The sequence below is a fragment of the Staurois parvus genome, unplaced genomic scaffold (assembly GCF_062004578.1).
Source record: "Staurois parvus isolate SC_StPar_1 unplaced genomic scaffold, SC_StPar_1.0 ptg000719l, whole genome shotgun sequence".
NCBI lineage: Eukaryota > Metazoa > Chordata > Amphibia > Anura > Ranidae > Staurois > Staurois parvus.
Window position 1 is genome coordinate 3643943 of NW_028318515.1, and position 15399 is coordinate 3659341.

A 15399-nucleotide genomic window follows, 5' to 3' on the forward strand; every position below is an offset into this window, starting at 1 on the left:
ATGTGTAAAGAGCAGCTACTGTGTAGAAAGCAGCTGCTGTGTTGAAAGCAGCTACTCTGTTGAAAGCAGCAGTATTGGAGGTAAAACGACACTCATGAATTATAATTACTGGGTAAATAATTTTATGGTTGGGGGTCACCACAACATGAGGAACTGTATTAAAGGGTCACGGCATTAGGAAGGTTGAGAACCACTGGTTTAGGAGATACAGCATGCAACCAGTGATGTTGCAGCACATGCGCTCTAAAGGGAAGGCACAGCAACCAAGGGCTCCTGCAAGGGAATGATGCCATTGCAGCTTCAGCCATTTATACTCCTGGAGCCAACAAACCCGGAATGAAGTCCGGGTGAAGACAGCGAAGCCGGGGAGCTGCGACAGTGTGGTGCTGGAGGGCTCCGTGTACAGGCAGGTATGTTTTTCAGGCAGTTTACCGCTTTAGGCAACAGTTTGATGGCTACCTAGGGTCCAATATTTCAGTCAGTTTAGGTAAGCAGTTCTGTAAATGACACAAATGCTGGTTAGCACTTGCAAGAATAGCCTTTTCAATTTCTTAGGTTTGTTTTTGCACTAGCTACACAAGCCACCATGAAGAAGGATGATATAAAAACTTATTTCTCTTGAGCCAAAATAAAAAAAAAAAGTAAACCACTGATATTAAAAAGTAAGAGCATACCATAGACCCTGAATGCAAAATTTATTTATAAAAAGGAAGGATTAAAATGGTGCCAAAGCTCATCTTTTGTCAAACCACAATGCAGATCCAGCTCTCAATTTCTAATAATCACGGTGTAGGCTTAGAAGTAAAATAAAAATTGCAGTACAGCATTTACATGTGTAGTATAATGCACTTGTGTTATGTACAGAAATCCAATACTATGCCAGACTTACCTCTGCAAACCACAGGATAGGAAGAATTACAGGCTTAATTTTTCCAGTTTGTCTGCAAATAAAATAGTGCAAAATGTTAAAAAAAAAAAAAAAAAAATAGATCTTTAACCAAACCCCCATTTTCATTTTACTACATACAAAGCAGATGGACTCATCTTTTTTTACTCTCAATTAAATTTGGGGGTGTGGGGCTTACTTAAAAGCTAGGGTGGGATGTTAAGGATAGGTGGCAACAGACTACCCAATTTTTTGTACTTCCCTTTCTAGTAACTGAATTGTCCATGACAAAGCCTAGCAAAAATATGGGTTTTTGGCTACTGAAAGCATTTGTTATTGCACCCAAACCAAGTGGTTAAAAATTCAGTCAAGATGAAAGCATGTATATCACAAAAAAAAAAAAAGAGTTGTCACGGCCAGGGATGAAACGCACCAGGCCCCAGTGTAAGCATAATTTAGGACCAGGCAGCAGCCTTACAAAGCTGAGCTACAGAGCCAGAAAGCCTAGGTAACTCCCACAGATCTTGTGGAATGGGCACGTAAAAGTGCTAGAAGATATTTGCCCTAAAGTGTGTAAGCTCTAAGGATCAGATTTCTTATACATGGAATATTAGGACACTTGGAAGCAGGGGATCCCGAGAACACGACAAATATGGAATCAGTCTTCTTGAACGAAGCTGTTGTCTTGGGGTTGACCAATGACTCCAACTACATCCAGGTAATGGAGAGATTTCCATTTGATACCTTGAGGCAGAGCATAAAGATATCAGGACAACAGTATGTCCTAATTGAGGTAAAAGACCAATACCACCTTAGGGGAAAAAAAAAAAAAAAAAAAAAAAAAAAAAGTATGTTCTTGGTGCTAAGACTATCATTGTGAAGGAGGAATGGGAACCCAGCAAGGGCTTCCAGCTCAGACACTAATGGATACTCTGGCAACAAAAGAGGCCACTCACAGAAGACATCTAAGGGAACATCCCTGATTGATTCAAAAGTGCGTTTTCCAGAGGTCAGAGAGAACCAAGCTCACAGGGTACTACAAGGGTGGCCTGATGCGAGATACACCTTAATATTTTTACAAAAGACTGATCTTTGAAAAAAAGACTAGACAAGTTCAAAACCTGTTCTTTCAGAGTGCTTAAGGTCAAATTCTGGTCAGAACCTGATTGTAGGAAGAACAGAATGCAAGGCACAGAATAATTTCTGGGATTCAATTCTGAGTAGGTCTTTGTACAAGGTTCTTCTGGGCCAGTTTGGTGCAACGAGAACTACAGTCTCTCTCGCTCTTTTTGAACAGACAAGGCAGAATTTGTATGGGGAGTAAGGCATATATTGGCCTAAGCCAAGAACAGGGAATTCGCAAGGCATCCAAAGCAAGAGCTAGAGAATCCTTGGTCCTGGCCACAGAGGTAGTTTGTTGTTTAATCTGGAGGCTGGGATGTCTACATCTAGAATCCCCCATTTCTGAAATATCAAAGATCTGGGTGAAGAGTCCATTCCCCTTGATCCAGACTGTGGTAGCTGAGGTAGTCTGCTTTCCAGTTGTCCTCCCCTGGGATGTGTGCTGCAGAGAACGCTGAACAGTGAGTTTCTGCTCATGAGACTATCTGGATTGCTTATTTCAAGACTTCTGGTGCCTCCTTGATTTGAGGGGGGATGTAGACAACAGCTGTGGCATAGTCTGCATGTGCCCTTGTTGGGTGTCCTTGCAAAAGGGGAGTCCAGTGTTGCAGAGCTATTTATAATGCTCTGAGCTGCCAGATGTTGATGGGGGAGCTTGGCTTCCACAGGTGACCATGAGAATGTAAAACACTCCTCCCCAGCCTGAAAGAATGGCCTGTGAAAATGGACTTTCCTACTGTTAAGGCTGGGCTGGAGATCCATTAAGTTATGAAACTCCATGCTTGGCTTGACAAGAGCATGGGCAGTTCCAGAGAAGAATCGGGTTTGTTCCAGGTCAACAAAACGTTCTTACAGTTCTCAAATAAGATTTAAAAAAAATTGTACAGCCTCAAAAAAAGGAAGCTATTATAGAAGAGGCCCAGAACTCTAATAGAGAATCTCATTGTGGGAGGTCTCTCAGAGCCCAAACTCAAAGATTTGAGAAGAAAGAATCTCTTCTGGAAGGAAAAGTTTTTGCATTAGATGTGTCCGGGACCAGGCCCATGTATTCCAGGTGAAGAGAAGGATGGAGAGCAAAATTTTCTTGTACATTGAACACCCAGCCAAAAACAGATCTTGAGAAGGTTATCTTCATGATCTGTGACCTGGATACCTAGAGTTCTGAGAAAGACCAGAGGTGCTAGCTTCTTTGTCTCACTGCCTCTGACCTATTTTTTTCTCCCAGAGTATCCACAAAATTGAAAATGGCTGTTTATCCACTTAATCACTGCTTTCTGAAGTTTGCAGTGGCAAATTAAAATATGCAGATAGGCATCTTGGATGTTTATGAATGTCAACCATTCTCCACATCTCAGAAAGGTATTACGGACCTTGCAGATTCCATGCAAAATGTCAGAATTTGAAGGCCTTTGTTGAGGGATTTTCAAGTCCATAAAAAAGGATGAATATCTCTGCTGGGCTTTGGTACAGTGAACATGTTTGTTTATTAGAATCCTTTGAACTGGTTTTGTGGAGCGCTTGGCACAACTAAGTCTTGGGACAAGAGATGGTTTGGGACATTCTGCAAATCTGACTGTCCTTGGGTAGTTTTTGGTTGATTTGAGAAAAGGAAGCGGTGTTTTAAACTCCATTTTGTACCCCTTTAAAAAACATAGGTCTGATGTCTGCACTCTAGAGAGGCAAATAGTAACAGATGTTCCACTACTTCGGTGTTAGGTGCCCCTTCAATGAGAAAAGGGCTATGGGGAAGACTTGGTGGGCTTTGTGTTCCAAGTCTTATGCTAAAAGGAAGGGCTGAACGTAGGTTTTGAAGCCGAATCCTAGGTAGTGTGGTTGTGAATAAAAGCCTTCAGAAGCTTCCCAGACATTTTACCTGCAAAATCCCTGAATGAAGGAACTTCAGTTGGTACAGAGAGATGTTAAGTTGACCCTGCAAGCTTAGTCTTGAAGGCAAAGTTCACCTTCTGGAGCATGTTACAGCCATATGTAGAGTTGTCTAAAAGCTGTAGGGCTTGTCTGCAGGAAGAACAAAAATCTTTTCTGGAGTGATCAAAGTCAATAAACTGCCCATTTTATTTCTTCATGGGTAATGTCACAGTTTTTGAAGGTCTCTTTGTGCCCAAAGGGGCCTGGTGAGACAGAGAATAAAGAACAACGCCAAGGATTACACACATGGCAGCAACGAGCTTATCCACATTAACATGCATGTTGCGTAAAGCTCCTACTTCAAGGGTAAGAAGTGTGATTGCGAAACAAACTCACAGCATCTTCTAACACGGTTTCTATATCTTCATATGCCTTGACTAGAGCAGGCATATCGGTATCGGACTCAGGCAGAGTTAGAGGAGCTGGAGGAGGGGTTTGGTGTTTTTTAGCCCTGGACAAAGATGGCTGCATTAAAAGAGTTAGACGTTTGAGCAATTTTGACATAGGTATGCAACAAGCCCTGACAAAAGCCAAATCCTCAGCATCTGAGACAGCTAAAATCATATGTAGAGACTGGTGTTGAAATAAGGTCCTGCCAGGGAAGCATCATCACTCTGAGGCTGAGTGTTGTGTTGGCTTTCAGTAGAGTAATGTTCACCTGGGGGTTCAGCTGTAGCTCCTTTTCACCTGGTTTCAGTCATATCTACAGGTGAGGGGTATTCCCCTGTAGGGCACTCATGGAACAGGGTATGGAAGATAGGGTAAGCTTGTCTGGAGGGAGGAGCATACAGCAACCTGGGTGCCCAGACAGTCCTGTAGTGAATCCTGGTGGTGAAAGGGACGGGAGAAAGCTCCAAGTTTGGAAAATATTAATTTTACAATTTAAACTTTCAAAAAATAGCCCCAGTTCTTATAGCAATGGTCAGAGATGCAGAGTAACCCTATATTGTACAGTGTTGTGGACAGATAAGATAAAGTCCAGGCTTCACTCATCACAATGGGCATACCCTCAAAAGGGATTTTCAGGGTCTATGCTCTATAGAGATGGACCATGATCCTGGATATGTAAAGCACCCTGAGGTGGACTACAACACATTGCAAGTGCCAAGGTACACATCCGTACAGGATCCAGTGTCAAAAGATTAAAAGTCATCCCCAGAGTGTGGGGTCCAGGTATAGGTCCCAAAGGTTTACCACAGTTGCAACAATCTGGATGCAGAGCTTCTATTTTAATATTAGAACACACTGAATTAGGTTATTGAAGAGCTGAAATATCCAAAGATAAAATAAAACCGTTAAGAGTGACTTCAAAGCAAAGCAGAAATGGTCCATCACCTAAGGACACTAGTAAAAAACAAAGGACTCTCCGAGTCATGTTCTCTATCCTAATCAGTACAGTACCTTCAGGTGATTGGACTTGGTGATGTTTTAAAAAAGGAGCTACACAGTTTGATTACTTATGCAAACAAGATGTTAATTGTGTAGTAATAAAAAAAAAAAAAAATTACACAATTTGCTAAAAATGGAGTCTACCTAGGTGCAATTAGTGTCACATGACCTCAAAATAAATGCATTTGTTTCTGTAAGGCCCCAGAGTTTCTAAAGCAGACCACAGAGTGATCAAACAGGTCTGGGGATAGACTGTGGACACATTTTTATTCATCCTTAATTGGTGCTTTTCCAAAGTTTGAACATCCCCAAAGTACCATTAAAATATATATATTGTATGCATTTGTGAATCAGTTGCAGTTTAATACCCAGAGATCATGCCAGCAACAGCAGTTTCAGAGTGCTAAACCACCATTTCAAAACTTAGCTGGTTGTTTATTAGCTCTTTGGATAGGCAGACACACAGTTAATGGCTAAACCAAAGCTGCCCTAAATGGATTGCTATTTTGATCAGCCAGCCCGCTGATCAAAAGAAGCTGAATGGATTCCCCCATCCACACAAGCGAGATGGATAGAGTAATTTTTCCAGTGAGCCATTATCTGTGAGAAGGGGACTCCGGTTAGAATACACGGATCAGCACTGCAGCCAACTGGCTGCATGCGCTGACTGATTATTAGATCGGCTTCACTTGAGAGGGAACAGCCATAGGATTGAAATTAAGCCAGTCCTTACTGAACCAGTTGCTAGCTGACTTGCTGCTGTATGGACTCAGAGAAGAGAAAATTGGCAGCTTGCCAATATAATTACGCTTTGCACCACAAGGAAACAAAAAAATTCAACTGCAAAAGCATTCACTATGTTGAGTCACGAAACATATATTTTTCAACTTAAAAGCATTCAGTATGTTGTGTAAACCAAAAGTCCCAAACACGAATTCCAAAAAGTGTGGAAATGTCCAGGTAGAGAATCCAGATAATTAAAAGCACTGCATCTAATCTTTGTGATTTGAAGCAGTGCCATTTTAAAATCTGTGGCTGCAACTTTCTCCATTAAATTCAAAATTGCAATTACTCACATTTTTGGGCACACATGATTTTATTCTTCATAAAGACTGAAATACTTACGAAATTCCACTAACACCCATTGTTAATAAGCTTAGCTGCATTTTGATTGAGCAATTCATGGGAATTCCTGTAAGCTGCAATAAACATAAAAGAGGGTGAGCATTAAAAATGTGTAAAATTCTATATAGTAAAGCAGCATATAAATCTAGTACCAGCAAAGTGCAAACTCAAAAATATAATATATTGCAGTGTATTAGTCCTTAGATGTAGTGACTGCATTAATTTCCCTTTTCAGGCTTTTATCAATTTATGTATGAAGAAGAGGTGGTGTCATCCTAAGCTGTTCTCCCGATTTGGATTACAAAATGCTCCTTTCCCATTACATAGAGGCATTGCTTTGGAGTTCACAAAAAAAATGTAGCCGAGAAAGCCACCCCCCCAAACAAGACAAATAAGCAATCTACAGAAAATATTAGACTTTAAAAAGAATAGGAATGCAGCCACCACATCCAAGGCCTGGAAAATGTATATACATTTGTTTTTAGGTTTAGATTAAAGTTTTTCTTCTTTTAAAACTACCAGATCAGGTATTAAAAAAATAAAAAAATAAAAATACCCTGCAAGGTAATGTCATAACAAGCTAGTATGCATCACATACCAGCACATTATGAAGGACTTCCCTAAAAAGTGAAGCCCTCCAGCGTCACACTGTCATTGCTGCAGAGGTTTCCATCTTCCCTCGGTCTTCCTTCCGGGTTCACGAGCTCCAGCCATCTGACTGGCGGAGCAGTGTTGGTGTCACTCCTGCACATGAGTCCTGGGCCATCCCGCAGTGCTCTGAAAGAATGGAACAGGTATGCCGTTCCTTCAGGGCACATGTGCCGACTCTCAAAAACAAACAGTGAATATCTCCTAAACAGTGCACATTTAGGAGATATTCCTTTTACCTACAGGTAAGCTTTACTAGAAGCTTACCTGTGGTAAAATAAAAAAAAAATAAAAAAAAGTTTACTACCACTTTAAAAAAGTAGTAAATGGGATAGTGACCTCAAAATCCCATAACCCAAAGTTCTGGAATTAGAGACAGATTCTCTTATAGCATGCTCTTGGCAATTCTACAATTTAAAAGTTTATAAAAGTGTAATGACTAACTGATGAATAACTGATCTTGCATGTAGCCAGTCTCAGATGTGGAGGCTACATTCATTGCCTTTTAAAACTATCATTTTACTCTGGTAAAACCTATCATAAGCACACTTTCTATCCTAGGGGGCAACACAACACCTCACCTCTTCTCAAAAAAGGGGGTGGGGGGGGGCATTTTTGTAGTTTATAACATTAGCAGGGAATAGGGCCAACTGAAACGTCCAGAGGCAGAGAGTATGCAAGTTTTCAGTTCCCAGATTTCTGTCTGGGTACAGAGCATTTTTTTACACTTGCCAAACACAGAATATAAAAATCTTTAAATGGTAAATTTGTTTAACAAAGTGTTAATCCAATAAATGTTCAACCAGGTCATATATGGCAACACTCTATGGCATGCCTCTTGGTGTAATAAAGTCTGTTCTTGCAAATCAAAGCAATTTCTCACATTTCACTGCCACAAAATATCCCTATTACGGATTAAAGGATTACATTTACCCAAGGCAGTTTGATACAAGAACTAAAATTGCCATGAAAAATGGAACCCCACCCAGAACCATGTAAACAGTTATGATTTTACAAGCAGTTTAATTTGGATAGTTTAAGCGGTTCTACAGGCAGAAGGGTTTTTACATTAATGCATTCTATACATTAAAAAAAAAAAAAAAAAAAAAAAAAAAAACACGCATCACCAGGCATCCCACCAGCCCTATCTTATACTCACCTGAGCATGATCTCGATCCAGCTATGTGCACAAGAGCAGAGACTCTCCTTCCTCATTGGTTCAGGCAAACATTAGCCCCTGTACGGGGGGGGGGGGGGGGGGTAGGGTGGCAGAGCACACAAAACTGGCTCAGGAGCGAGCAGCATACTATGGGAGGCACTTGGGATGGGGAGGAGCTTCTGAGGGGGACCCGAGAAGTGGGAGATCAGGGCTGCTCTGTGCGACACCAGACTCCATAGTGTTTGATAAAGATGCTTGGAAAGCCTCGTATCCAGAAGAAAACTTTCCAAGTTTGTAATAATGTCAGTTACACATACACATGCATTTCTAAGGACCCATAAAATGAGGTAGCAACAAGCATATTTACTGCAAAGCACGAGATATGCATTGCGGTACCATTCACTTAGAATGGCATCCCAATACATGGATAGTAGCTGCCAATTTACTGCACGTAGTGGGCCTTTTGGTGCTCTGCATTTCCAAAAATACTGTAGGTATGTTTTAAGGGGTGTTAAGTGCCCTGTAAAGTAAGCTGCATCAAGGCAGCCCATTTATTTTTAAACTAAAACCATATTGCACAGGGGCCCTAAATATGTGCTTGGTTCTAAAGCATTTGATGGAAGCAACCATGCCATGAGGAAGTGAAAAATAAGTAGATTGCTACTTTTGACCACCTGACAATGCTAGGTTGTCATTCTGCTCCTCTGGCTTTAATACTTGAGTAACTGAACTGTCACAAAATATGCAACAAGTCAAAGTCATAATTAATTTTTATACTTTGTCTAGGTTCGTGTTTAACCTTTCAGTCAATGCATCCTTTAGAATTATGCACAAATCGCCAGGCAACCAATTCTAAAATGTAAAAAACGTAACTACTAGTTTACATATTAGAATATCCACACATGTCACACACCAAACAGGATTTATTCTTACTTCTAAATCAAATCCACCTTTGCACACTGGTACCAACGAGCATTGCAAAGTTTCTCTCCCTCATTCAACTAATGTGACCCCAGTGCTGAAGAATAGGGACCGGGAGGGGCAAACAAGGGTGCTGTGCAGGCACCTGAAGTCCTCCTTATCAACTGATGTCACTGGGGAGGACCAGCAATGTAGGGCCATGACGCCAATCAATCGTGATAGACCGCTTGCTGATCCAAACTTTAAAGCATATCTGTGGTCAAAATGTAAAATCAAATATTCACTTCCACATGGTTTCTTTTTTTTTTTCCTGCCTACTCGACTCCTATTTATCTGAATGAGCTTGAAGTTTGTAAACATTTGCGAAGCTCCCCAAAAATGTACTTCCTTGTATTCTATTTAGAAGACATAGTGAATACATGTAACAGACACTGCTGCGGCACACTTTTCACAGAGACTGCCTTCTGATCTACACAGGTGCTAAGAGGAGGAACTTCAGAAGGCAAAGTCAGTATAGGAATCACATTTTGGAGGCAGCAAGTCCAGGAAGTTGTGGAAAGAGATGGCCAGCAGAACTCACAGGAGATTTTTTACGTAAACTTAGAATGAATTGTCAAAAACAATAGTTGGAATGCAAACAATAGTTACACAACAATTGATTGCATTGTTATTCCAATGCCGATGTTACAAAATAAAGTGAAACTGTATGTTGTGACCATCATAAGACCATCTCCTTTAGGTATGACAAGATGTACAAATATGGTACTAAATACATTACAGACATCCAAACTATTTACATACACACCCCACCTAAGCGGAGACAAAAGACAGAATAGACTTGTTCAGGGTCTCACAGAATAGGTCACCAATTTAGAGATGCGTGCACAATCAGAGACCCAAATAATAAAAATTTGCATTCTTTATAAGACCCAAAAACAGGAATTGGTTTTAAAATCACTGATCATTTATACAAATTCCTAGAACTTGCCTGTAGAGGGAGACAAAAACCCATATTAGAGACAAATGAGATGGAACTAAACTCTGCCCACAAATTTCATTTGGAGCAGGTTTCCTTATACTTGCACCATGGACAAGATCATGGAACTGATGTACTGTTTGGAAAAATATCAGATTGTAAAAAGGACTGGCAGTTGAAAGAGTTCATTATATAGCAGCAATAACAACATTGTGTGATAGGATATCGCCTTCTGATTAAAATCAGCACATTTCATTTACAACCAAGGATAGATATTCTGACTGCAGGAGTGTCAGACAGATAAACCTAGCAAAGAATAACATTAACATACCTGGAGGCGGAGGAGGGTAACCATAAATGACCAAGCACTGTACCAGTTAAGAAATCTATTTACTGTATATACAGTATGCAACCCTGTACTCTGAACTCTGTCAGCCCCACATACAAATCTTACCACCTTAACCTCCATAATACTTCCAAAATAAGCCCTTTCTCAACAAAAAAAGTTTCCAATTCACTCCTTTATTATTTTTCAACTCAACTGCTGCAACTCTGTTTGTCCAACCTGTACACAGGCTATCCCACCTTCAGGCCATCATGACTGCTGCTGCCAGATTCATCTACCTTTCCAACCAACCATTCAGTGTGCAGCTGCATCAAGCCAAAAAGCTTTAGTTATGCAGAGTAGGGAAGGATTACAGTCCTCGTGTTTGGTTTTTAATGCTAATCGAGATTTACCCTCACTACCTGTCCTGCTGATGGTTTTGAGAGCAGAATTCCCAAAACACTTTATTAAAGAGGAAGGTTAGACTAGATTCACATATGTGAGGGTGCAAGATTACATGGTGCAGGAACACCTGTGATTTTACATGCAAATGCACTAAAAACATGCCGCTTTAAAAATGTGTAGGGGTGCCATTAACTGTTAACGGCACTCCCCCCTGCACTGAAAGAGGAGGTGCAGTTTCCCATACACAAACACACCATGCATGCTTTTTCCTACAGGAAACAGGTACAGCAGCCCATCAAAATGAATGGCTTGCTGTGGCACGAAAATCATATGTCACAGCTGGCACACCGAGTATGCAAAAACTGAACAAAATTTTTGAATTGTTAGTTTTTCGCATTGTCTATGGCCAGTTTTAGAACCCATCAGATTTTCTGTATTGTTGCATATTTTCACTTCGTTACGGTCTGGTGAAACCTGACCGGAAGGTCAGGATGGGGAGGGGGGGGGGGGTGTTGCTAATCCTATCCTACTCTTAACAACATTCAAAGCAATTACAACCCCAATTCCAAAACAGTTGGGACTCTTGCAAATCATCGCATTTTGTTTTTATGTAGATTTTACACAAATCTCAAACCCATATTTTATTCACAATAGAAAATAGAAAGCATATCAAATATTTAAAGTAGGAAAATGGTACATTTTCAGACAAAAAAAAAAAAGGTAATTTTGAAATTGATGGCAAGAACAAGTCTCAAAAGGTTGAGACTGGGTCGTTTACCACAGTGTAGCATCCCCTATTCCTTTAAACACTCCACAAATGTCTGGGAGAACAGTTACTGGAGTTTTGGGAGAGGAATGCTGCCCCATTCCTGCCTGATATAGGAATCTAACTACTCAACAGTCTCAGGTCTTGTTTGTCAATTTTCATTTCAAGATGCTCCAAATATATGAAAATTGCAGAAAATTACAAATGCTGGGCAAGATGTTATATTACACCTAGTGTAGCACATGGAACAGAGAGTTCACCAGTCTGTTGAGAAAATGTGGGATAAAGGGAACTATGGCACACATGGTGGGAATGCTGTAGAATACAGGAATATTGGCAGGACATAGTACAAACAAATACAAGAGATCTCAGGAGTTAAAATCTTAAAAAGGACCCATGGGGTGGTTTATTCCATAATACTGAGTTAACAGTGAAACAGTACAAGAATACAATGATTTTTCATTTTTAAAATGCGGCAAAGGGATTGATCCAAAAGTTCTGGTGGGTCCAGGAGATAACAAAAGTAAAAGATTGGTTACCCTGGTATAATTCCTCCATCCTATAAATTTATTCTACCCTTAGTGAAGAGGATAAACTGGAAAAAATGTTTAAGAAACTGGAGGGGAAAAAGATATATAGGGAGAGTAATATAGAGAAAGATAAATTGGGAGACGAAGTCGTGAAGGGAAGAGGGAAAGAAAAAAAAAAAAAAAAAAAGAAAGTAGTGGTTTTCAGCCAACAGCAGAGCTTTACTCAGTTGATCCAGGCTTGGTGGGGCCTTAACTGGAAGCTGGCTCAGCCTCGGCATGCTGCCGAGAGCCTTGAGCCAACCCATTTCGTCCCCTCCACAGCCCAGTGCTCCAGTGAGCACTGGAGGGGCAGACCACAGAGCCGTTGACCGACAAGTCACCACTCTGCACAGAACAGAGGGGAGAACTGATCAATTAGTGGTGTTTTGCTTGCTCTCCTTGGGGGAGAGCCGGCAGGGGACAGCTACAGCTGAGATCGTTGCTGCAGCCATCTAGAAGAAGAGTATGATTTTTTTCTTTTCATATTCCCATACTTAACTACGAAGCCATGCAGTTGTCATAGATGCAGTATGTGGTTTAGCATTGTCCTGCTGAAATATTCAAGGCCTTCCCTGACTGGATGGGAGCATATGCTGTTCTAAAACCTGGATATACATCTTTCAGCCTTGATAGTGCATGTGGAATGGGCAGCTGGCACATCTAGAATGGCACCAATGCACCCCCATGCCATCAGAGATACAGGCTTTTGAACAGAGCACTGAAAACAAGCAAGAAGGTCCCACTCTTCTTTAGTCCAGAGGACACCGCTCCCATGTTTGCCATGGAAGAGTTATCAACTTGGTATCTGAACCAAAGCGCATTTTAAAATGGTCTGTTACAAAGTCCCGTTTCTGGATCATGTTCAGATATGGCTTCTTTGCATGATAGAACCTTAAAAGTATTCCTGAGCCTACACAATGATGTCCATCACAGAAACATTCCTGTTTTAATGCATTACAGTGAGGGCCCAAAGATAATGGGCATCCAATACTGAATTTTGTCCCGTCACAGAGATTTCTCTATATTCTCAGAATCGTTTGCCATTATTTATTGTAGATTATTTAAAGTCTTGCAATTTTTTGTTCAGGATGATTATTCTGAAATTGTGTGACAATTTTTAGGATGCAGCTTTTCACAGATTGAGGAACCTTTGTCCACTGACTCTAAGATGCTCTTTTTATACCCACTCATATTACGGATCTGATGCCAACTGTTCTTCCTTGTTAGTACCACTTTGGGGTAGGGAGCAACAAAAAGCTGGCAATGTATTGCTGCCATCATTATCAAATTTCCTTTTTTTTTTCTTAAAATGGGACATTCTCCGTCTAAATGAAGTTTTTCGATTTTGAATAAAATATGGGTTTGAGATTTGCCGATCATTACATTCTGTTTTTATGTAGATTTTACACAGCATCCCAACTTTTGGAATTGGGGTTGTACTTTTTTGCCATGTATGCATATTTCAATAAATGACGGATATGCCAACATACATACCTTTTTTTAGAATTTGATTGAATGTACTTTTTTTTATACAGTATTTGTAATGGGATGTTATTTCTCAGTTTTGCAAAGATCTGATGCACATCATTTGGGTCCACTGCAGTTTATTCTCTAATTGATGTAGACTATAGCTTTAAAGTAGCTGTAAAGGCTAGACTTAAGAAAACAACCCCCCCCCCCCCCCCCCCCCACCAAAAAAAAAAAAAAGGGAAAAAAAAAGCCACACAGGCTATACTTACCTGCTATGCACAATAGTATGGCACAGAGTGGCTCTTATCACCTCTTCTGGCACCCCCTGCCAGCACAGTCTGCGCCTTCTTCCCTGCAGCTGTCCTGTTAGCAAGCAGTGTGCTGAGGGGGTACCCATGCAGGTGATCTGAGCTGGGCTGTGTGCATCCATAGACCAGGAATAGAGCAGCGATGCTGCAGATGGGCACAGCACTGCATCCATAGATCAGGAATAGAGCAGCAATGCTGCAGATGGGCACAACACTGGATTGGAGAGGACTCCGGTAACTCACAACCACCTCAATTATATACACAAGTAGTAAAGTGCATTTGCCTCCTCTTAGGAAGACCTGCTCTGTGGGCATGACTAGAGATTTCGTAATTTTACAGTCAGTCAATCTGGGTAATCCAGGTTGATAAGCAAGGTTATTAATAAGGGACATTTTGACCTAACATTCAGTGATACAGAACTCCATACTTTACACCACAGCCAAGAAAGTCATGAAAATGAACTACAGTGCATTCCCCAGTTTGAGGGTATGTTGGTAACAATGTTTATCGGTGCAGTACAGATTAGATTTGCCATTAGGTGCCCTGCCTACTTCCCCTTCAAACATTTTGGTCACTACTATTTAAATGTCAAGTTTTGCCAGATTTAAAAATTGGGCTTTGAACAATTTCTGGAGGAAGGGAAGACTCTATACTAGAATGTCACCTAGAGAGGAACTAGAGAGGTGCTTTGCATACAAAAGGTCCTTGACTGACCTAGGTAGTGTGTCCAATTCTGTTACTCTTTTTTTTTATCAGCTAGGTACAGCAATAAGGATTTAAATACTCCACTGACCTGTTTATATGCAATATCACAGATTTTTTTTTTTTTTTTTTTTTTAGCAAGCACAAGCAATACCCTATGACTGCTGTGCAATTTAGTAGCTGAAAAAACACAGAACTGTCAGGGCTGCTTAATGCGTCAACAATCGTTTTTGGAGCATAATATACAATACAGTCTATACAGCTAGGCTGGGGAGTTGCACCTTACAATCAATAGAAGCGAATCGGTTTATAACTGGAGAAATTATTAGGCTATCTGTTCTTGCACAGACTGTTGCGTGTGTTTTTAAAATTCCATAGTGCAAACATTTCACCTTGCTACAAAAATATGTATTTAGATAAGAGGCTATTAAAGTCATAAATTCATTAGGCTCAATTAGTACTTGGAGATAAACCTGCAAACAAGGACCATCTTCCTAAGTTAAAGATTACCTTCTGTTTTTATTTGCTCATTTATTTTATGGCCAGTGTTACGACATTAAACTTTGGTACTAACTGTGATAAGCAAAAATGGGACAAGTCCAACGTACGCTTTATTAGAATATGATCTATTTATATATAAAAAGTTAACATCTGGTGTCCTGAAAAGGATAAATTCTATTTCATATTCCTGTAGGCAGACT

The 15399-nt window shown here is 40.5% G+C and overlaps 1 protein-coding gene across 3 annotated transcripts in view; it reads right to left on the reverse strand.

Moving 5' to 3' along the window:
• Positions 1 to 15399, reverse strand: part of SCARB1 (scavenger receptor class B member 1) — a 140515-nt gene that overhangs the window by 21371 nt on the left and 103745 nt on the right. For all 3 annotated transcript variants that reach the window (XM_089653710.1, XM_089653708.1, XM_089653709.1), the window contains exons 9-10: positions 6449 to 6522; positions 890 to 941 (exon numbers count right to left, since the gene is read on the reverse strand). In XM_089653710.1, coding sequence (XP_089509836.1) covers positions 890 to 941; positions 6449 to 6522 — 126 coding nt within the window. The remainder of the gene's footprint in view (positions 1 to 889; positions 942 to 6448; positions 6523 to 15399) is intronic.